General features: G+C 33.1%; 1 protein-coding gene across 1 annotated transcript; it reads left to right on the top strand.

Annotated features, from left to right (window-relative positions):
* The first annotated feature begins 15,550 nt into the window (after positions 1-15,550).
* Positions 15,551-16,234, top strand: LOC123204837 (DNAJ protein JJJ1 homolog). Its single transcript, XM_044621641.1, has one exon. It carries the CDS (start codon positions 15,551-15,553, stop codon positions 16,232-16,234), a length of 684 nt encoding a protein of 227 aa, XP_044477576.1.
* Positions 16,235-17,430: the final 1,196 nt, after the last annotated feature.

The following is a 17,430-nucleotide window of genomic DNA, read 5'->3' as shown; positions in this document are numbered from 1 at the left end:
TTAGAACGATCATTGAAAGTCAAGTTAGTAATGCCAGTTTTCTTTTTGGATTGGTATTAAACTTGTTATGATTGATGAATTCATATGATGATATGTGAGAACAAATGGACATAAACTTTATTGTATTTTCATATTAAGAATTGATAAGATAAAAACATCTTAAAATCTATGGCCTGTTGTGAATGTGTGCATTAGAGCATGCTAAATATGATTTTTGGAATGGAAAACATGACCTGAGGAAGAGATTTAAACTCTGCACAATAAGACAAAAATTGTGGATGGAGAATGTTGAATTTGAATTTAAGACAATGGTGGATGGTTGTGCAAGAAGAGATGAACGACCGTGCATGCACTAAGTAGATTACAACATTATTGTGCATGGGTGAATGATTGTGACCTTACGTTTAATAATGTATTATCGTATATTATGGGATGTACACCCATGCATGTAGCTGTAGGGCAAATGGTTGTGAGCACAAAGGGTGCACAATGAGGATAACAAGAGTTGGCATCATGGTCGTACACTTTTCATGCCTAACAATCTTATGCTATGTAATTAGAACGACCTCATAATAGATGAACTATGGTGAGAAAAAGTGGAAAAAAAATGCTTGACTGTCTTGTATGACCATACATGTAAAAAGTGCACGCTTATACATGTAAGACAAGGGCATTATAATCATTTGTTACATAAGCGTGAAATTTGTTAAGTGTAAAAAGATATACGATTGTGCATATTGGTGTTACACGTTTGCACATCCAATAATAATAAATAGTATTAACTGGTCACCAATGACTGTACATAAATTTAAATAATGGATAAACATATCTTTAGAGATCATAGAGCACATTGAGGATTGGCAAAACCATCTAAACAATTATGTAGAGAGATTGTACAATCGTGACTAATGTTCTTTGCCCAAAAAAATTAGGAGGAGTTAGCCTTGGCTAAGTGATTCATAAATACATTATTCACCATTTTCAAAGTAAATACACAAATTGCATAGAGCTCTTGACAAATAATAAATAATTTGACTTAGTTTAGTTTAAATTTGACTCAAATTTATATTTTGAATTAATTATTAAAATTTATAATTTAGTTTAACTCAAATTTATAATTGAAATGAATTGGTTGAACAATAATTTGACGTTTTTATTCAGAACCTTTTCACTTTTTACAACTAGTTTTTAAACAATTATTTCATCTGACATGGCGAAACCAACTCAGCCATTACATTCGCGTTTAATTAAAGAAAAAAACATCCTAAAACGGTGTCGTTAGCTCCTACCAACAGATTAGTGAAACGATTCGTTTTGAACAGATTCGACCAGTGCGGAACGACATCGTCTGACTTTATCACAATTGACAACACAAATATTCTACAAATACTTCTTTAACGATTCAACCTCTCTCAAAATACTCCTCCACCGCAGCAACAACATGACTAAAATCAAATTTCACTGTGCTTCACACCCCTACAACGGCGTCGTTTCAATATACCCACCGCCCAACACTAACACCAGCCCCTCTACTTCAAGCCCTTCAGGCGCCTTTGAATTGCGTATTACAGAAAGATATGTACTCAAGTGCTATTGGATCCGGTCCACCCATGATAGGTTGACCCGATTCATTAGGGTTACAAATTCATAATTAACTCATGATATATAATATTTCAATTTTGCCCTTGACAATTATTAAAGATAACTGTCACTCTCCATCTTATTTAATAAAACGTAACTTCCATTGGGAATAAAGTGAGAACACTTATGCTAAAAATATAGAAAAGGAATATAGTACTCTTTTAATTCAATTCTCTGAAAGAATTCTTGCAGAAACGAGAAAACAAATAAGCAAAGTGTGTTGTGGATACTCCCAGGAGTGCATTGAATCGCCAAATCATCATTAATTGTCAGATTCAGGAAACCGGGTATGCTTTCTTTGATCCTGGAATTAGTATTATTTATGCTTACAAGTGCCAACCAAAAGATGATGCTTACGTTGTTCTTCAGGATGTGACTTCTCCAGAGTTCTGCTTCTGTTTTACATTCCTTTATAGTTTCCTACGCCACTTTCAAGAACCTTGTACATCAAAAACATGGTTTCAAGCTTTAATCTTGAACCTTATGTTTGCGAGTTTGTGGTGGCGGAGGTGACAGATTGTGTTGCAGAAACACTGGGGAAAAGTAAAGGGAAGGAAGCGTTCAAGAACATGCTTGCTGTACAAGTTACCAAAGTTGAATTCATGGGGAAGGAGGAAACTGCTCGAACTTTTAAACAGATTGATGTCGACTGCGATGATCTTCAATGAATGATTCAAAGAATTTGTCATGAGTTTGTATCAAATTTACAAATTATTTTCTTCTCTTTAATTTTGTGTTTATCAAAACTTATTCTAAAATTCCTTGCACTGCTGCAGTAGAAAGTATAAATTGATCGCAGTGGAAAGTATATATTGCTTTCTAAATAATCTCAAACTATATGGCACAGAGACGTCAAATGTAAAAATGTGGAAAAGCGGAAATGAAAACAGAAAAGTAAGAAAACTTATAAATATAGAAAATGTCAGTTTTTTTTATAAATATCAAATTTTTTAAAACAAAAATATATAAACTTGTATAGTATAAAAATAAATAATAATAAAAGAATGAAGAAGAAAAATATTATAAAATAAAATCATAAAATTTACTCTAAATTGTTCTTGCGTAAACACATAGATTTTTAAGAAGAAAACAATAATATATATTAATTTATATAGCATGTTAAAGAAAATATGAGTAACACATCAAAGAGTGAAGAGGAGATAAATTCAGTATGATATTTAAAAATACTTCAGATTTGAAAATATAAAAGATTTGTGTATTTAATCGATTTTCTGATTTTTCTTTTAAAAAAAGCACCTTTCAAAAATTTTGAAACACCCGCAGAATGCTTTGTACAAGTTTCAGAAAGTTTTAAAAATAAAAATGTTCTCAAATGCAAAAACGCACCTTATTATGAGTTTTATGCTTCCTAGATCTCAAATTGTGTAAACTGAGATGGTAACATTTGATTGAACAATCTTAAAGTAAGAAAAAAAATTAACAATCAGATCACTCAACTATAAGTTATTATCTTAGTTTGTACAAATTACTTGTCTGCAATATTTTATTCTAATCCAAACTCTCTCAGGAATGTCTCTAATCACGCTTCAGTGTGCTTCAAAGCTGTGCAATTCCCAAAAAAAGAAAACAAACCAACACTAACCCATCTTCAAACCCTTCAAACTCCTTTGAATTCCATCTTAAACAAAGATATCTACTCAAGAGTCACCCAAAGTAAGATGTGGATGTTGCTATTCGAGATATTACTACCTGAATAAAATTATACATACAAACAAATCATACTAATTATCTATACAAACCAAGATAACAATTTGTAACTAACCAAAGGATGATGAATATATATATATGATAAACAACGTGAACACAATGACCAGATTCATAACAACTGTATCAGGTAAGTCAAGGTTTCATAAACGTGATAAAAGGTCAAACCTAAACTTTTACCTTAAAAGTTTTAATACTTTACCAATTTTCCTAACCCTTAGAGTCATGGTATGTATCTTTGATCTGCTTAATCCTAAATTCTATCCTTCTAAATTGTTTCTTCTGAATTCATGATAAGTGTTGCCTTCCACTTGTTCATTGATTTAATTGTGCAGGTTTTGCCGCATATCTTACCACCTCCTTGGATGTCATCAAAACAAGAAGGGATCAACTGTAAGGTACCACTTTCTTCAAGCATCTAGCTTTAAGGAGATGCATTTGTCAATAGGCTTTCTCAAACTTCACGGCTATTCAGTTCCTCATAGAGAAAAAAGAATCTATACGAAAGTGGCATAGGAAAATATTTACCCAAATTGTATATCTTCCGAGGAACTGGAATATTTTTGGGTTCAAATTAAAATTTGAACAAATTACATGAAATTGCGACATAGATGCAAGTTATGATGACACAAGAAAATGTTTTACATAATTTGAATTGAAAATCACATAAAAAATAGCCCTAAATCGATGAAATTAGAGGCCAAATTTTCAAACAAAATCATGTTCTTCTCTTAATATGTTTATTAAGTTTATTGAGGCCCAATCTTTTTTTTTTTAGTAATACTATAGTATCTATTTTGGAGATACATATATGTACATACTTATATATGTCATCACATTATTAGATGTTATTATATTCTTAATTCAAAATCACTCAATTATATAATAATATATATATATATATACATATTTATATATTTAAAGTAGATACGTACAATTTTATTGTTTGTTTTTTTAGCAGTGAACATTAGTATATTGGTGTATCTATAAAAAGGAAATACAAGGGTGGACTAGCACCCATTATATAGAGCTTTATGAAAGCTCAAAATTCTTCTGTATGTGAACACCAAAGAGCAATGAGACTCGACTACTCATTGCATATAAGTTAAAACCAAGTCAATGATCCATTGATTCTATTGTTATTTTAACACATAACACATCAGAACAATATTGTATGAGTTTTTCTTGGACGATGTAAGTGAAAATATGCAATTCAACCTAAATCCAACTTAAGATATGATGCAAGTTAGCCTAAAGCAATTTGATCATATTGCATCCAAGATTGTATATATTTCAATTATTTAGAATAGTGCTAGATTCAATATTTGATTTTTTTTTTTTATTAACGATAGGAATATAAGTGATTAATTCCCAAGTTGCTAAAGAAAAGAAATTATTTAAATGTATTTTAAAAGTGTAAATGAAATTAATTTTATAATATATATTCTCTAAATTGATAAAAATACCCTTTTATGGATACAAAACTAACTTCTGAATTTTAATTGATGGGTGAAAAATTATATGCGTGAGCAGATCCGGTACTTTATGAAAGTTCGAGGAACTGAAATTAGTCAATTCCTAAAAATGGGGATCGAAATACCTAATTAAACTGATGGGTGACAAGCTAACTGGTCTAACCATGGTAGCTGAGAATATTTTTTATGAATTCAAGAATTCGGCCGTTGAAGATAGGAATTGGAATTTGTTTGTATTATAATTGAATTTATTTCACTATGTCTGATTTTTTTTCCCATCGTGTAATTATGATATTCTTTGTCATAAATAAGAGATTTTCAATAAAATTTTTTAGATACTACCCTAGTTTGTTTTACTTCAAAAGTGAACATAAATTATAAAAATTAAATTATATATTAAAAATATATTTTTCATTAAATATGTAACAAACCGGTTTATCAAAAGCCGCAGGCTAACACATTAAAAGCCTAATATGGCATGACTCAGGGACTACTAGGCTATGTCGTAGGCCTTGGCCTTCAAATGCATTTGTCATCACAGTTATTGAATCGTAAATCGTATCGTATATTAAAAACTTATTTGTCTATATCATATATTATATAGTGTAACATTGGATATCCCTTTTAAAAACAATAAATTATTAACAAAATAATAAAAAATTCTAATTAATAAAATAATAAAAAAATTTCTAATTAACATATCATCATTTTAAAAAATATCATAAACACCTCAAAAAATGTAAAAGTTCTAATATATACTTTTATTACATCATCATTTTCTCTAAAAAAGTGTATTGATTTACCTCGATAATATATATCATACTGTGTGATATGTTCACTGTATCGTATTAATTTGATACACCTTAGAATATATATTATTTTCTACATATATCATATTGTATTGATCTATATCGTTAATATGTATCATATCGTATGATATATTTACTGTATCATATTAATTACGATACACCTCATGATATATATCGTTTTCTATTTGTATCATATCATATCGTAAGATACATATCATATATTATAAAATATTAATAACTATGATTATAATGTGTTCTAATAGTGGTATGATATTAGTCAAATTGTAACACGTATTGATCTAGCTTTTGCAGTCGGAAAAGCTTTAAAACTATACCTGGGACGTTTATTATGGCATCACCTGTTGAATTAAAGAACTATAATTTTCGCAATACTAATTTATTCATACTTTAGCAAGGAGTTCCCCCTTTCTGGTTTTCATTTTCCTTTTCGTAATACTAATTTCTTCATACTATTCTTTCTGTTATCTTAATAGCTTTCGCGTATTTTCTATGTTTCTCATAATCGCTTTTGCACTGTTTGGGATTGTGTAAAAAATTGAATTGAAATATGAATGAAGAGTGTGCAATTGCTATTCTATTTTCCAAGTAAACAGTAGATACAAATCGGATCAAGTCCAAACATTTCTTGGTTCAAACTCAGCTTAAATAAAAAATTGTTTGATTTAAATTCGATTCAAATAAAAGATGATTCAGCTTCTGGAGTAATATTAGAAATCTTGTTTTAACATATTTGAAAACCATGATCTTAGACACGGAATGGTTTTGAATCTTGATTAGTGTTATGAGAATTAGGGTGTTTCTTGGTTATTGCAACAGGTAGATTGATGAGACTTTAAGTCTTCTTGTTAATTAATTTTGACGATTATCGTCTGCTGTAATAGTGGTAAGACGCTAGTCACTTTGTAACACTGAATTAATCTAGTTTTCACATTCGGAAAAACTTGAAAACCATATCTAAGACGTTATGCACGACCGTGCTAGGGTTATGCATGGGTCGTGCAAATAGAATCGGATTTAGGCCAATTTTACACCTTATATTCATTTCAATTTGTCCGTAATTGGTTTTAAAAAAAAAATCGGAATGGCTTTAAGTGGGGTTTTCTGAAATGTCTCAATATCAATAAGATGTTTCATGCCATAAATAAACTCGAACACTCAAGAAATTTGATGGACAGGCAGATTCACATCTCTTACAACCACTGTGATCCATTTGAGTACACTCTATACATGCATCATAAATCTTTACTGCATGTGACATTGGATCTTCTAAATTATTGAAACTAGTAAAGTTGGAATTAACCCATATATTTGAACACCAAATGAGTTAAAGATTTAAAAACTAGATGAATTAAACGAATTTGGGTTTAACCAAACTAACATTGAGACCGGGCAAGCTCAATTTAGATTTAGTCATAGCTGTTTATGTGAAGAAGGATGTATTTGATAATATTGATAATGAAATTATGCGCAATGCTATGTGTACCCATTTTTTATACATAATTCATATACACAGTGATGTGTCATCATATAATTAGATGATTTTAAAACATGTGTCATTATATGATAAAAAAATATTCAATCACATGATGATACCTCATCTGTGTACACAAATTGTGTACAAAAAATAAGTATATATAGTTTTATTGTAAAATTATTTTACAATACTTTCAAAAGATAAAATTACATCAAAGATAATTATAAATGGTTAATGAATATTTTATTAATGCAAATATTTGTGGTGCTTTAATATTGACCCCTCCTAAGTTTCATTTTTGGATTCGCTATTGCTTCTACATGTCACGGACGGTTATACATGTCTTTTAATATAGTCATTTGTCGATCATCAACATCTCTACCCTAATAACAGTTAGTATTTGTTGCAGCCACCGCATTAGACCTTAGAGTAAAATTTTCAGCAGTAAAAATTTATAGAGTAACCTACCCAAAAAACTTACCATAAAAAAAGAAAGTTACCAAAAAAAAGAATAAAAAACTTTAAAAAATGGATTTAAGAAATTTTAAAAACGAAGATTTTTTATAATAAAGAACCCACTCAAATTGAACTACCTCTTTGAGATAAAATTGATTACACCGAATAGGTCAAACCTAGAGTATAGTGACCGACTTTATAATTACTATATCAGGTAAATTAAGAATTTAATCTTGAAATACTGTTGGAGGGGATTTAAACCCATGCCCTCTTACGCATGTAACCCCTCCATTTTCACTCAAGCAACTCCTTGGAGGCCATCATTTGGAGATTTTGTTCGTCGCATCTCCCTATTAACTCTTTTTATCTCACATTTTTCCCGAAATTAGAAGTAGAAATTATAGCAAGAATAACATTTCTAATATCACTGGAAACTGATGGGTACAAGGACTTGTTGGATGGATGCAGTTCAAAGGATCTGGATGATGGAAGGTGTCAAGGGAATGTTTAGGGGAAGCATCCCTAGGATTGCTTGGCATATTCTGGCCTCCGCCCTCACCTTCATGGCTCTTGGATTCCTGAGAGACTATTTTAACCAAAAATTAGATAATAATTTTACAGCCAAAGGACTATTTTCTACTCAAGTTTTAATGCAAAAACAAATGTACATCTGCGGAGTTTTAAAAATCTATCTATTATCTAATTTATGTTAAAAATCTCTATTAAAATTAGAGGTAAAATCATCATTTACTTAAAAAATTTTAAAAATTAAAGTTTTATCACATCTTCTTCCCCGGATTAATTTCTCTCCCCCCAAAGTTTCTAAGTTTTGAAAAGTAACTATTTTACCTTCAGATCCCTAGGTTTTTTTTCTCTCCTCTTCGACGACGACAACGATGACCATCTAAAAACGTTCAAGAGAGCCGACGACCTTCCCTAACAGACAAATCTTTGTCTTTGTTGACAAAGAGATGAAGAGGCATCATCTCTTTATCGACGTTCAAGAAGAGACGAAGATCTCTTATTTAAATCGATCCATTTAGATTGAATAATTACCATCTCTTATTTTGTTCATTATAATATGAGTCCATTGCTTGTACGCTTTTGTCACTAGAAACACACAATAGTTCGATTACACTGCTAATTGATCACCTTTTAATAGGTTGATCAAGTTTGTTGGGGCTTTTTTTTCTTTTTCTTGGCCAAAAGAGTTCTTCCCACCAAGGTTTAACGCAAATCTAAACTTATACCCTCAAACTTTTGAAAACTCAAACACCCACCTATCTATTAAATTTGACTATTATTGTCAAAGATAAAATTGTTATTTAAAAATTTTATTAAATTCATGTTTTAGATTTTCATTTTTTTAACAGAGAACATTAATATATTGATGTATAATAGAGAAATACAAGAGTGTACCAATGCCCACTATATAGAGCTTTATAAAAAGCTCAAAAATCTTTTGTACATAAACACCAAAAAGCAGTGAGACTCGACTACTCCTTAACACACTAAGAGAAAGGTTTATTCTTGAACAGTATTATAAGAGTTTTTTCTCGAACAATGTTAGTGAAAATATGCAATTCGACCTGAATTCAGCCTAAGAGGCTGCAATTTAGCCTAAAGCAATTTGATTAACCCACATCCACGATTCCATTAAGCCAAAACGAAGATATTTTATAAATTGATAAATCTATCTTTTTATGGAAACAAAACTAACTTCTGAATTTAAAATGATGGGTGGAAAATTATATTTCTCAAACGAGCTGGGTGGAAAATAGACCATATTGAAATTAAAGTTATTTGGATTTTTTATGATTCCTCGCCACCACAGCCAATGCATTGGATTTTTTTTCTTCATTTAATAAAAATAAAATTCCCATTGGTTTTCAAGGCTTCCGTACATCAAATTTTTTACATATAAATAAAGCATTCAAAGCTCATCTGCCTCCCAAAATTATATTCAATGGCTCTCCCTCTTCAAAACGATGCCTCTACGAAATCCTCGGCCTGACCGTCAACTCCTCGCCGAACGAAGTTCGCTCCGCTTACAAGAAACTAGCTCTCCAACGCCACCCAGACAAGCTCCTCCAGTCCGGTTTAACCCACCACCAAGCCACCGCTCAGTTCAAAGAACTCAACTTCGCCTACAGTGTTCTCTCCTACGCCAAACAGCGCGCCTGGCATGATTCTCGTCGCACAGATTCTTTCATACAATCTTGATTCGTTTTTGAACTCCGTCCCCAATATTTTCTTCCATTTCTCCAACCCCGCTTTTCCCGCCTTTTCTGGATATTCGGATTCTGGTAAGGATTTTACAAAGTGTGCTCTGATTTTTTCGAAAAGATTTACAAGACTGAAATGGATTTCGTAAAGAAATCAGGGTTGGGATTGGACACGATGCAGGGGGTGCCAAGAATAGGGAATTTACAGAGTCCGGTGAAGGAAGTGAGGGTCAGTACGGTGGTGGACTTCCGGTGGGTGGAGGGAAAAAGGGCGTCGGAGACAGAGGAATTGAAAGAAGAGTATAATGAGAGGGTGAGGAAAACGGCGGAGTTTGTGAGAAAGAGAGATAAAAGAGTGATTGATTTGCTGAGAAAGGTAAAGATTGAGCAAGAAAGAAGACAGGTGGGGGAATTGGAGATGGAGGTGAAAAGGAAAGATTATTGTTGTGAGTTGTGCGGAGAAAAATTTCAGAGGGAGAAGCGTGAGCAATGGAGGAAGCGCGTGCAGGATGTGGTTGAATTTTTGCAGAGTTTCGTGGAGGAAGAGGGGGAGAGCGAGGAACTGTGTGAAAGATGCATTAAAACGACGTGGGCCTGGGACTCTCGTGTGTAGCTTTTGAGGGGTAAAAGCTTCCTGATTTGAGGTTTAAGGGGGGTTTAGTCGTTTTACAGTGAAGGCCATGTCGTTTCTTAATTACAAGTTTAGCTAGTTGTTAATTACAGGTTTAGGTAGGCTATAAATATTTAGTAGTTTAATACTTGATAATAATAATTAAAAAAAATCATGTGAATTTATTCATTGTAACTTATTGTCTAGCTTATTTGAAACCTTATATCTAAAACTTAGGTCTTATGCGAAAATCTACAATAATGAGTGGTACACAAAATTAAAGCAATCACACTTCCCTTACCGGATCACTAAACACTCCTCAAACTTCAGTTCCGGAAACCTTTTCTTCTAAGAAACTATAAACAAGAGTCCTAGGCCGATGTCGTTTTATAGCATCTCTGACACTATTCCTCCTCCTCCTCCTCCTCCTCTTCCTCCTCAAAACTCTACCCAAATTCAACCACATTCTACATGTGCTTCCTCCACTGCTCACGCTTCTCGCTTTGAAACATCTCTCCGCATACCTCACGTAAATACTCTTTTCTCATCTTGTCCATCTCCAATTCTTTCACGTCTCTTCTTGCTCGCTCAATCTTTTTCCTATGCTCATTTACCATTCTCAGTAAATTTATCACTCTTTCTCATGAACTTTGCCATTTTTCTCACCCTGTCGTTATACTCTCCTTTCAACTCCACCCTCCCTTACATCATCTTGCCCTTCACCCACATGAAGACCATCATCATATTGAACCTGCCCCAGTATTTATAAAACTCCCTCACTTCCTTCACTGAACTTTGTAAACTCCCCATTCTTGAAGCCTCTCGCACCGTGTCCAATCCCACCCCTAATTTCTTTACAAAATCAGTTTCATTCTTGAATATATTTTGTGAAATCCATTACCAAAATCTGAATGTTCGAAAAAGGCGGGAAAGGCAAGATTGGAGAAATGGAAGAAAAGATTGGGGATGGAGTTAAGGAATGAATCAAGGTCAAAGAAAATAATCTTTGTGCGGTGAGAATCATACTAAGCGCGCTATTTGTGGTCAAAGAGAACATTGTAAGCAAAGTTGAGTTATTGGAACTGAGGTGTGCACCCTACCGTGGCTACTATGTTCTATCGCACACTATTGGGCCCTACTACAAACAGTTTAGGAAGAAATTTTTGCAAGTGTCCTCTCGTAACAACCCCCACGACGAAAGTCATTAACTAGCATGTATGCATTTCAAAACACTAACTCAACCCATGTTCATATTAGCTTTCACCATAACTTGTCTCTCATGCCTTAGTGATAATTACTCTATCAGCATATTTAGTACCACTGAATATCCTATATATTCTTTGTAATACTCTCATATATGCCCTGAGGGCATTTTAATCTTTTTCCTCGATTTACATATGAATGCAAATTAGAAATGATTAAATATGAGAATGAGTTGTGATTTTGGCATATTGAACGACTTTACATGAAGAGAGCATGCCCCTACATTAGCTCACCACATGGATAGTCCCTGGGGATTGCCATGTTGGCGAATTAAGCATATGCACAACCATGCGTCAAACATAAAGTGTGAAACTCCATGATTTTAAGGAAGGTAACACTTTCAATTCAATAAGTGACCCTAGAGTGGAGGGAACTTTAGAGAGGGGAGAGTCGTCTAGTGGAGTCGACCACAAAAACCGACAAGATTGATGCTTTGATGACCAAGAATTAGGAGAGTTGGAAACACTCCAACCTTCGCTAGAAACTAAGGTAAGTGAGAGCATGTTCTATCTTTTATGGAGTTTGACATGATATTGATAGGTTGTTGTGATATAGAGGGGATTGCATTCTGTTGGTTTCGATTAATACTCCTATGCATGTCGTATATGCTTTGAAGAATTAGATGGATGGGAAATTCTTGAATCTTGGTTCAATCTATGATGGATGTAGATATGTTTTAGTAATGCTACAATCTTGCTTTAATATATTTGAAAATTGTGATCCTAGGCATGAATAGTTTTGAATCTTGGCTAGTGTTATGAGAATTAGGGTGTTTCTTGGTTATTGTAATAGGTAGATTGGCAAAACTTTAAGCCTTCTTGTTGTGGGTTAATTTTAACAGTTATAATCATGATAGTTGAATTGTATATCGAAGAGTATGCAATTGCTATTTTATTTGCCCAATAAGGAGTGGATACAAATAGGATTGAGTCCAAACATTCTTCGGTTTGAGTTTGACTCGAATAAAAAATAGTTTGATTTGAGTTTGATTCAAATAAAAAACGATTCGACTCAATTTGGCTTAAATTTATAACTTGAATTAATTATTTGAATTTATTCCCCTCATCTTTACAAAATGTTTAAAATTTTTCACATACATCTCTACTATATCATTATGTTATCTAAAAAGTGTATCGATACGTATCAGTAATATGTATTTTATTATATCATACGATACATTTACTGTATCATATTAACTACGATACACCTCATAATATGTATAATTTTTTATTAGTATCATATTATATCCTAAGATATATATCGTATATTATAAGATATTAATAATTATGATTATTGTATGTTTTCATAGTGCTAAGATGTTAGTTACATTGTAACACGGACTGATCTAGCTTCCGCAGTCGTAAAAGCTTTAAAGCTATACCTGGGACGTTTATTATCGCATCACCTGTTGAATCAAAGAACTTTAATTTTCCTAAAACTAATTTCTTCACACATTAGCAGGGAGTTTCTCCCTTTCTGATTTTCATGTTCCTTCTCATATTTAGGCTTGTCAATCAGGAGGCGCTGACATATATATTTGTTATGCTGCTGTTCAGATCTGTAGCTGCAAAAGCCGATTGGCTGGTGTTGAACTTCAAAGATTTGATAAATTCCCTGAAACAGCTTATCTTGTCTTCTCTGAAATTATTTAGTCTCTGTCAAAGGGTTTGTCTCCGTCAATGAAGAGACAAGACGCCTCATCACGGAGACATCCTCCGGTGAAGAGGGAGACTAAAGGTGGAGATGGTAGCGACCACCATCGATGGAGATTGGAGAGAGGAGAAAACCCTTGGGATTTAAAGGAAAAAAGTTACTTTTAAAAGTTAAGGCTAAAAGTTGCAATGTGAGTTTTTCAAATTACGGAAAATAAGATAAAATTATATATTTTTAATATTATTTATAAAATAACAATTTTACTCTTAGTTCTAAAAAAATTTTTTAATAATAGTTGACCCATAGAGGGGTGTTTGAGTTTTTTAAGAGTCGTGAGTATGTATTTATCTTTATATTAAAACTTGGATGAGAAATAGTCCCTTGGCCTATAATTTGTTAAAAGGCCATAGTGGATCCTGCATTACTATTCTTTATGTTCTCCGAATAGCTTTCACGTATTTTTTATGTTTCTCGTAGTCGTCACTTTTGCGTTGAAAATCGCATAAAAAATAGCCCTAAATCGATGAAATCAGAGGCCAAATTTGAGAAGCAAGTCGTGTTCTCCTTTTAATATTTTTATTAAGTTTATTGGGTTCCTTTTTTTAATTTATTTTTTTAATAATATTATGTGTATTTACTTTAAGTATATAAATATATATACACTTATATATATCATCACATAATTGGATATTATTTTATCTTTAATTCAAAATCACCTAATTATATAATAATACATGTAAGTGTATACATATTTATATATCTAAAATAGGTACACATAATTTTATTTTTTAGCAGAAAACATTAATATATTGATGTATATATATAAAGGAAAATACAAAGATGGACTAGCGCCCATTATAAAAAGCTTTACGAAAAACTCAAAAATCTTCTGTTTGTGAACACCAAAGAGCAGTGAAACTCAACTACTCCTTGTATGTGAGTTAAAACCAAGTCAATGATCCATTGATTCTATCATTATTTTGACACATAACACATCAAAACAATATTGGATGAGTTTTTCTCGGATGACATAAGTGAAAATATGCAATTCGATCTGAATCCAACTTTAGATATGATACAAGTTAGCCTAAAGCAATTTGACCAAATCGCATCCAAGTTACATATAGTCAATACATTTTCAACCATCTCTCTTAGGTTCTCTTTCAGTCTCATTTTATTTTCAACCATCATAGACCAATAAGATTGGCCGGCAAAGGCATTTCTTCTTCTCTAAACGAAGATAATTTATAAATTGATAAATCTATCTTTTATGGATACAAAACTAACTCCTGAATTTTAAATTATGGGTGGAAATTATACTTCTCAAACGAGCTGGGTGCAAAATAAACTGTATTGAAATTAAAGTTATTTGGATTCTTTATGATTCCTCGCCACCTCAGCCAATGCATTGGATTTTTTTTCTTCTTTTAATAAAAATAAAATTCCCATTGGTTTTCAAGGCTTCCGTACAACAAATTTTTTCCATATAAATTAAGTATTCAAAGCTCATCTGCCTCCCAAAATTATATTCAATACCCGTCTTCTTCTTCAACACTATGCCTATACCAAATCGATTTTCTTTTACATCAATCTGAATTTGATCCGAACTTTTTTGTGTAAAAAATCACAACTCATGTCATAAATAGTCAAATGGTGGCCTTATGGTACCAACACTAACAAATTATTTATCAATTTTAATTTTTAATTTGGCCTCTTTCAAATATTTTTCACACCACAAAACTAATGCCGGTTCTAGAGGTGGCAGGGGTTAGCCAATCCTGAGCCCCTTTTTCGGCCAAACCTGTTACTGTAATAGAGCATGTTAAGTTTACAGATTATTCAATTTTGTCTAAGCCTAGAAATAAGGCTGGTGGGATAATACGACTGGTTACTGTAATGAGTCAAAAAAATTTAATTGATAAAAATACCCAATTACGGATACAAAATTAACATCTGAATTTTAAATGACGGGTGGAACATTATATTTCTAAAAACGAGCTGGGTGGAAAATGTTATTTGAACTTATTAAAATACTAAGAATTTATAAATCATAAAGTCAAGTGAATTTATAAATTAATATTATTTTAATAATAAAAAATTCCCATTGGTTCCGTACAACAATTTTTTCCCTATAAAAGGAGATTCCATTCCAACAAATTTACCATTCTAAGCTCTGCAGCCTCTGATTACATTATTCAATGGCGTCTTCAAACCGATGCCTGGACGAAGTGCTGGGCCTGACCGTCAACTCCTCGCCTGAGGAAATTCGCTCCGCTTACAAGAAACTAGCTCTCCAATGCCATCCAGACAAACTCCTCCGATCCGGCTTAACTCACCACCAAGCCACCGCTCAGTTCCAAGAACTCAACTTTGCTTATGGTGTACTCTCCGACCCCAAACAACGCGCCTGGTATGATTCTCACCGCACACGGATTCTTTTCTCCGATCTTGATTCGTTCATTAGTTCTGTCCCTAGTCTTTTCTTCCATTTCTCCCACCCAGCCTTTCCCGCCTTTTCCGGATATTCGGATTACGGTAATGGTTTTTACAAAGTGTACTCTGATTTCTTCGACAAGATTCATAATAACGAAATCAATTTCGTCAAGAAAGTAGGGCTAGGATTGGAAACGGTGCGGGATGCGCCAAGAACGGGGAATTTACAGAGTCCGGTAAAAGCAGTGAGGGAGTTTTATAATTACTGGTGCGGGTTCAGTACGGTGATGGACTTCCGGCGGGTGGAGGGCAAGATGGCGTTGGAGAGGGAGGAATTGAGAGGAGAGTATAATGAGAGGGTAAGAAAAATGGCAGAGTTCGTGAGAAAGAGAGACAAGAGAGTGCTTCATTTACTTGGAATGGTAAATGAGCACAGGAAAAAAGATTGAGCGAGAAAGAAAACAACTGGAAGAATTAGAGATGGAGAAGAAGAGAAAAGAATATGTCTGTGAGGTATGCGGAGAGAAGTTTCAGAGAGAGAAGCGTGAGCAATGGAGAAAGCGCGTGCAGGATGTGGCCGAATTTGGGCAGAGTTTCGTGGAGGAAGAGGAGGTGAGGGAGATAAAGTGTTGGAGATGCATTAAAACGACGTCGGCCTGGGACTCTTTTATATAATTTTTTCGGGGAAACCTTTTCAGGGAATTGAGGTTCATAGAGGCCAAGGTGACGTCGTTGTATTATCAGGGTTTAGTTAAGAGAGGGGTTTGCTTGATATAGAATTCATAGGATTTGGATATATAATATTTCTGTGAGGTTTAGTAAAATCAACCATGTAATTCAATATATTTTTGTCGAAGGACCACAGAAAACAAAAGCCATTTTTAAAGCAGTTCAATCTATTGTTCAATAAATTACGTTCACTTTTATATTATTAAGTTTTTGGGATAGAATTCATAGTAAAAGTGATTGTAAATCATACAAAAAGGCTTTTGAAAGAGTTTTAGGACTCTTTATTTCCTTTGCATAATCTTTTATATATATGATTAAACAATATTTTTAGAACCAAACTGAAAATTAACTGGATGGAAAGACACTTTTAAAGTGGTCCCTTATTCTCGAGGCCTTCCTCAATCTTTTTACTTCGCTCATTTACCATTTGCTAAAGATATCACTCTCTCATTATACTCTGCTTTCAACTCCTCCTCCTTTGCCATCATCCCACTGTCCACCCAGTGAAAGTCCATCATTGTACTGGACCTGCCCCAATATTTATAAAACTCTCTCACTTTTTTCATCGGACTTTGTAAATTCCCCATTCTCGATACCTCCTATATCAGGTCCAATTTCAACACTAATTTCTTTATGAAATTGATTTTGTTTTTGTGAATCTTGTTGAAAAAATCAGAGTACACTTTGTAAAACCTATTATCGAAATCCAAATATCAAAAAAAGGCGGGAAAGGCTAGATTAGAGTAATGGAAGAAAAGATTGGAGACAAAACGAATCAAGGTCGGAGAAAAGAATTCGTGCACAATGAGAATCATATCAGACACGTTGTTTGGGGTTGAAAAGAACATTATAAGCAAAGTTGAGTTCTTGGAACTGAGTTGTGTATAGTACTGCAAGTATTATATCCTACTATAGA

This window comes from Mangifera indica, chromosome 20 (assembly GCF_011075055.1).
Source record: "Mangifera indica cultivar Alphonso chromosome 20, CATAS_Mindica_2.1, whole genome shotgun sequence".
Lineage (NCBI taxonomy): Eukaryota > Viridiplantae > Streptophyta > Magnoliopsida > Sapindales > Anacardiaceae > Mangifera > Mangifera indica.
This window is presented reverse-complemented; position numbering and strand designations above follow the sequence as displayed.